The sequence below is a fragment of the Miniopterus natalensis genome, chromosome 5 (assembly GCF_054644295.1).
Source record: "Miniopterus natalensis isolate mMinNat1 chromosome 5, mMinNat1.hap1, whole genome shotgun sequence".
NCBI lineage: Eukaryota > Metazoa > Chordata > Mammalia > Chiroptera > Miniopteridae > Miniopterus > Miniopterus natalensis.
The window spans coordinates 67,314,016-67,321,727 of record NC_142085.1 but is presented as its reverse complement, the minus strand read 5'-3'; the positions used below and the strand labels follow the sequence as shown (position 1 = coordinate 67,321,727).

Genomic DNA, 7,712 nt, shown 5'->3' with positions numbered 1-7,712 from the left:
TTGTTACTGCTTTTAACTATCGGTTGCTTTCTAAACCAAAAATTGTGGGTAGTTAACTTGACCGACAGTCAAGGTTTAGGAATGCAGGAGCAAATCCAAGGTACAGATGAGCTTCAGATGTGGACAGGCCTCAAGTTGGGAAGCTTTTTAGGTTGTCAGGTTCTAGCCTTTCTCATCACCACCATTATCACTGTTATGACTTACTTGTCTGACATTTATAAATAAAAATTTATTTCCTTCATCACCTTCCCCCTGAAAAGCACCAAATACAACTTTAGGAATCCTCAGTAAGCTTTATTAGTGGCAATGTAAATCAATTACAATAAAAAAACAAATAAAACAACTCTATCTAACAAATAAACTCTAAACTACTATTAACTGCCTATAATATATTTGGTAGATAGCTGTTTAAAAAGTCAACAATATTAGCTTCCTTTGTAAATTACCAAAACTATAACTGTTTTCAATTTCCATAATACTTGAAAGTACAAATATAAATTAAATAAGATTCAAAAGACCACATACAACAAAATAGCCTATAAAACAAAGCTAATTTTAAAAGAATTGTTCAATTTACTTTGTAGCATTTATTTTGTTATATAAAATTATTTGAAACAGTACATGTTTTCTGTATCACACATGACAGTTCACTTCCAGATGTCTTTTCTATGAAATCCTTATTCTTTCTCCATTGTCAAAATCTTAATTTTCACTCCTGGCTAGATTTTTCTTCTTTGGCAATCCTTTTTGTTATCCCACTGAAATATTTCTCACGGAAGGAATTATGGCCTTGGTATGGCAGAAACTGATCACTTAGCAGATGTGAATACTGGTCCCGGTTCTGATTGGTTGGAAAATACAGAAAATAAAGATGTTTGAGTTGAAACAGTCATTTACTTCAAGCAAAATCTCACTCTCTGGTGTATATTTGTTTGACTTTTCTTTTTTTTAATTACCAGAATTAGAAATATATCATCACCACTTTATACTTGCTTGGGTATCTAAAGTGTTTTCACCTACTTCACCTCACTTGATCCGCACAATCCTCTGCACAGAGAGGACAAACACTTTTACTGAGAAAACAGAGACCTAGAGAGGGCAGAGAGAGTCATCCCAGGCAACATAAGCTGAGAGGACCACGTGCTTCTTCTGACTCCTAGTTCAGCACAAACTGAGATCATCTATGACTGTAAGAATTATCAAACAAGAAGGCATCTACTCCGAAGGTATATAACAACAAATTACTGCACTTGTATAATAGCATACAGATAAATCAAACTGTTTGGGGATACATCTATATCCAATTAATAAATTAATAAACTATACCTAGCAACTTAAAGTTACCACAGTAAATGAAGACACAAGATAAACAAGTGATCTCCCCACTTTTAGGCTTCAGAGACAGGTGAGGGCTAGTGCTCAGACGGACATCTGGACGTTGCAATAGCAATCTGGATGAGGGAGTCATATTTTCCAGCTTAGATGACTGAGAGAAAAACACTGAAAATCAACTTCTCATTCAATTTCACTAGTCATCTCAAACCATGAAAAAAATCTAATGAGAAATAAAATCTCATTTCCCATGTACTTCTCTAAATTTATATTCAACTGCATGTGGGTTAATGTGATTTTGAGAACAGGTATGGAAACACAATTAGAAAATATGAAGCTTAATTTTTTATCCTGGTTTCAGTATCAAAATGGTATCTACAAACATATCTGTGATATAACAATCCTCAAAATACTTTCACATTTTTCCTTATTCCTGTATAGGATACATGTCTTACTCCTTTCCCTCATAACTAATATTAATAAAAGCTTAGGTACAGCCAAAACAAAATCAAATTATTAAACGTACCCAGATTTCCTGATTCATTTAAAAAAAAAAATTATGGCACTAAGTATATTACAGTTCCAAATTCATGCAAGCACACAAAAACATGACAATGGTTACTAACTTCAGGCTATATAATCCCCAAAAGATGATATATTTACCTGGTCAACCTGTAGGTATACAATTACAGAATACCAAATGAAAGGCAGTATTTACTGGGCATTTATTATAGGCCGAAACCTATACCAAATGCTTTACATGCACTATCTGACATATGCGAGCCAGCTCGCAGAGGAAAGTACACTATCACCACCTTTGCAGATGAGTTATTTAAGAGTGCAGCCCAGGACAACAGCTGTAAAGGACAGAGCTAGAATCTGACCACTGGTATATCTCACCCCAGAGACCATACTGTTAACTACAACACAGTGAGGTTTCTCCAAAAGAACTGACTGTTTCCTTGACTCTGGAAGGAGAAGCACCTCTGGGAATAAACAGGTGATGTACTAAGCCCTACCCAGAAGGAACCAAGAGGACCAGAGGTACAGTGAACTTAGTTCCAGTACCTGAGAAGACATATTTCAGTGACATAAAATTTTCATTCCAGGAGGGTACTTAAGGAGCCTTGGGAATGCCTGAGGGACACCTTAAGCCTAGAGCAGTCGACTTCAGAGGACCCAAGTCTGATCCATCTCAGGACCACATGTGGGAGAGCAGCGATACAGAGCAACGTGCCCACGTCAGCCTCTATCAAGTGTGACTGAAGAGTCATATGAAAGGGAGGACCATGCTCTCCTCTGCTTCTCCAGGTGTTCCAAATCCTGGCCTTATATCAAATACGATCACTGGAAAATGTGTCCACTTCCTGAACTACATCAGCTTAATCCTAGAAGAAATGTCTTCACGTGGCTGTACTTTAAAAGCTAAGTTTAGATGCTGACATCTCTCTGCTACCCTCCTTCTCAGAACTCTCTCCCACTTTCTCCACCTAGTCATCAAGGTCAGAAACTTGGGTCAAAGCCCTGTCCCTTTTCTTCTGACACTTAGTCTTAAACCCTGAAGCTCTGCACCCTGAGTGCCCCAGTCCGCTCCTCTTCACGTAACCCATTCTGAAGTCTGAGCCTTCTCCGTCTCTCCTCGTCTTTCCCAGGGGCCAGTGGCCCTGTCTTCAGTGGCCCCTGCTCCAGTCCATTCTTCATGCTGAGACCAAACTCAACGCATTAAGTGCAAATCTAATATGCCAGCATTTCTGGCTAAAATCTAAATGGGTTTAAACTCTCCCCAATTCCGAGGCTTTCCCTCAATGTTTGGGCAGTAGATTCGATTGCACATCAGTTTGCTGAATGTCCTCTCACTTTCCTCTCCTGTAGGAGAGGGATCAGCACTGTCAGGCAGCAGGGTCCTCCCCAGCTTTGCCCTTCTGCCCTTTTCTCCCGGTGACTCCTCCAGGCCATGCAAAATCACCTCTACTGGAAATGACTGTGGACTATGTCAGGGGCTGTCCTGGAGCTGCAGTGGTGAGGAGGAGATAGGACAGAAATGTGTGACTCCAGGGTGCAAGCTTAGAAGGCAGAGGCATGGTGAGACAGCCGAGGACAGGCTGGGGACAGACTCAGGTTCAGGTGCTTGTGTGCCTAGCCAGCCACAGCTGCCGGGTAAGCAGCTCACGGGAGGAAGCAGGAGACAAAAGCCGAAGCACAGTGGAAAACAGGCTTCCTCTTAGGGCAAACTGGTGATAAAGAACAGAAAATTATAAAGACCAGAGTTGGAGACGGGGAATGAACAGAAGAAACCTGGAAAGCCCAAAAGGAATGATTAAAATGTATGCTAATTAACAGCTATCTAGAAAACATGTACATACTACCTATGACATTCTTTGTATGAACAGCTCCAATCTCAAGATTTCCTCAGAATAAAGCAAAAGCAAAAAAAGTCCCTAATAGATCATGGGTTGAGTTCCACAGGGATCCAGTGGCAGAGAAAAACATGCTACTGGGGAAGTTGGAAAGACCATCAACCTTAGAAATGCAACCTCTGCGGGGTGGGGGGGGGGGGGGGGGAGGTCTCTTTTCTGCATCTCCCAGGGAATAGAGAAAAATCCCAAGAGGTATGTATTTGAGTCCCATTCTGGAATGCTTCCTCCTATAAGACTGATTGCCCCATGACTGTGAAATAAGACATTATAACAAAAACTGCTGGAGAACCTAAAAGCTCCAAATCCCTTGTATATATAGCCAGGGATCTGGCAAGAGCCGTCCTGTTACCTAGCAGCATAAGCACTGCTTCAGGGTAAGCCAGGCAGTCCAGAGACTCTGGCTGCCATTTTCATCTAAGTAGAAAAGTCATGGTTCCCAAAATGTTCCAAATGAAACATTCAGTATATCTATGGTCTAACACATATTACCACATATATACCATACATGTAAATATCATATACCTATGAACAATACACATTTCAAATATAACGTGGTCCATATGAAGTATACTATTTGCAACATTCAGAATTTATGTTACCTCAATGCTGAAGAAAGGGGCAAACTTCTTTTCTTCCTCTCATCCTATCTTTAGTTTCGTTTACCAGGGTTCACACTTGAGATGATGATATTCAACTCCACATATTTTTCATCACCTTTTCATGCCTCTTCTTTGTTTGCATTCCCTGCCCATCTCAAGCAAGAATATCTGCAGATTTTTTTTTCAACTCACTATCTCAAAGGCCGAAGTGCTTACTTAGAAGGACAAGAGTATCCTCAGGCAACACAACCCTTGATGTCCCTCATCAACTCGAGCTCATCCCAGTCCCAGTGTTTGACTTCTGGTTTTCCTAGCACTTCCAAATCTGTCTCCCAGTATATCTATGTGTCATAATCCTTGAGTTCTACCAATTTTTAGTAAGCAAGAAATACTTCATGGAAAACAAAAACACACAAAGAATTAGGAAATGCCTGGCACTGAAAGATTACAGACCACCTTTCTCAAATTTCATAACTAGTGGTTAAATTTTGGAGCATGATAGTAGTTAAAGAGATACGAGTAAAATATTAAGATTGTTGGTTACACTGTCTATTGTTTATCATCTTTTTTATAACCAGAAATTAAGAATTTCTTTAGGAAAGTCTGTGCTAGCTACAGATGGCTTCCTAATGGAATTATACAGCTTTCAGACCTATCACTTAACCTTGTAAGACAAACAGCAATTGTAAATTTGACAAGAAATATACAAGCTCTGATTCAAGAAAGCAACTACTATTATATGTTTACAACTATGTGCTTTATATAAATGCATTATTAAATTTTCTACATCTTTGCACAGCAGATTATTGACTAAATTTTGCAGGTAAGGAAAGGGAGACTGAAGGAGTTTAAATAGTCTGCCACTGGTCATATAGCTAGTTAAGTAGCACTGGCAGAACTGTAGCCTAGATCAGACTTCAAAGCTCACGCTTCTTCCCTCACACTTCTTTTCTTTCTTTAGCAGAAATTACATCAAAACAATGGTTAAAAAGTTAACTTCCCACATGGTAGATTAGTGAGTCGTTCAAAATGGAGTTTGACGTTTAGAGGACATTCCTCACTGAACAGCAACATTATGGTAGCACATATTTCAGATCTAAACTTTTAGACAGACCCCTTTAACCACTGTCCCACCCAGCCAATTTCCTGTCCTATCAGTACTGCTAATTCTAAACATAAACCACTCGAGGAATTTTAACACACTTGCCAAAGAAACCAAAAGAAGCCTTACAAATTGTAGTGTACTTATATGTGTACACTGCCCTCTGCTGGCAGAAGCAGATAGATCCTTTTCTTTAGTATTTCCTGCTGTGGATAGAGTTTGGAACAGAGCTGACCATACATCTGACAGTCAGGAGCGCTCTCTTCCCTCACCGAGTCCTAACTACTATAAACATCTGGAGTCACAGAGCACCGGGATGACCAGGATGGCTATTTTTCTTCAGGGAGCATCAGTATTTATTCACACCATTTCATTTTCTAAAGCATTATGTGGAAATACACAATACATATTCACTTTGGTGACGGTGAAGTGTATAATTGTCAACTATGTCCAACCTGGAATTACAAATTATTCTCTAGAAAGAAAAAAAAAAGAGTACATAAACTAGACTTTATTCAAGTTATTCATTTTTACAACTAACCCTACATCAAAATAGAGCATCACAAAACCCCCAAAAGAAATTAAAAAGTACTTCAGCTACTTATAACTTAATTATCTAAAAGGTAACAAATTCTCAAGAAAGAAACAAAACTGTATGTTCTGCAGTAACATTTGAAACTGACACTTTAAATGGAACTAATGACTCTGGGTTATACCATGAGAAATATGTCTAAGAGTGTTTCCCAAACAGCACCATAAGTTATTCCAGGTAACTTCACTGAGAACTCTACTTCGGTAAAACCACCCTTCTCCCAGAAAGTTGCCATTCTTTGTTCCCATCTCCTCCTTAAATAGAGGGACGGTGTTTTCCACAGTATGGTGATTCAGCTGCTTTCCTGGTTTGCTTCTCATGAGAAATGAGGCCTGGGTTCCACAGAATTAGAATGTGTTTGTAACACTCACTGACTTTTGGAGTGATGTCAGGATAATAAAATTCAGTAAATTTTCAAAGACAAAACTTTTAGCTAGCTATAAACTATCTGTTCCTACTCTTCCTTCAAATGGATAATTTAAATACTGTTAAATTTAGTTGTTGTTTTTTTAATTCTGGAAAGGTCCCAAATAATCAATGGTTACTACTCATTCCCTAAACATTTACTGAGCGGTGAGCAAAGCAAAGGTCTGTGAATTCAGAGCTTATATACCAGTGGGAGACAGACATTAAACAATATATCCCCAAACATATGCTTGCAAACTGTGATTACACACTGAGAAGGGTACCATGAGAATATAAGGAGACACCTAGTTAGATGGAGTGAAGAAAATGGACAAGAAAGGCTTCCCTAAGGAAGTGATAGTTACCTGAGACCTCAAGGATGGATTAAACTTACTCACAGAAAGAAAGGGAAACACTATGGAGAAGATGAAACCAGAAAGAGGTGAAGTACACTGGGGGACCTGGAAGCAGACCAGTGTGGCTCAGGCTTGGTAAACAAAAGGGAAAGTCGCACAAAACGACATTGGGAGACGGCCAGGAGTAGGTCGGGTTAGCTCTGAAGGTTACCCGAAGGATTTTTAATTTTATTCTAAATTCCACAGAAAGTCATTGATGACTTTTAAGCAGAGGAATTTCATTATTTATTTACATTCTCAAAGATACTCCAGCTACTGTATAAAAATATAACAGAATAAATTGCAGAAGCCGGGAAACCAGCTGGAAGGCTACTGCAGCTCAGGAAAGCAGCACTGCCCCATGTCCTTCGGGGGTGGGGGATGGATAACAATATATGCAAAACTACCACCCCCTCAGTTATCCCACACCAGATTTCTTGAAGTTGCTCTTAACTCCTGTCTCCGTCACATAAGTATCCAGTCGGTCATCAAGTTCCGCCGCGCCTACCTCCCCCAAAACTCTCCATTCCAGTATCTCTGCATTCTCCAATCCTACCTTTCTTACCCACAGCCTCCTCATCTTTACGTGACCATGCCAGGAGCCTCAGCACTGGTATCACAGGCTCTCTTTCCACAACTTGAATTGTCTGCTTATTAAAGCAGAAGACCTTCATAAAGCTTCTGCCACTCCCCTAACACCCCTCACAGGCTTGCCATTACCAACAGGATAGACTTGGAACTCTGTATGTAAAGACCTTCAACACTAGGAATTCCTTTGGTTTTCTGCTTCATCTCCAACCATTCCTCCCCCAAATAGTATTTCACTCATGCTAAAATGTCTAGGGTTCCCTGAATGCACCACAACCCCTC

General features: G+C 39.7%; 1 protein-coding gene across 3 annotated transcripts in view; it reads right to left on the bottom strand.

Moving 5' to 3' along the window:
* Positions 1–273: 273 nt before the first annotated feature.
* TRMT11 (tRNA methyltransferase 11) overlaps positions 274–7,712 on the bottom strand; it is a 40,252-nt gene continuing 32,813 nt past the window's right edge. For all 3 annotated transcript variants that reach the window (XM_087817596.1, XM_087817597.1, XM_087817598.1), the window contains one exon: positions 274–841. In XM_087817596.1, coding sequence (XP_087673722.1) covers positions 710–841 — 132 coding nt within the window. In that variant the 3' untranslated portion in view covers positions 274–709. The remainder of the gene's footprint in view (positions 842–7,712) is intronic.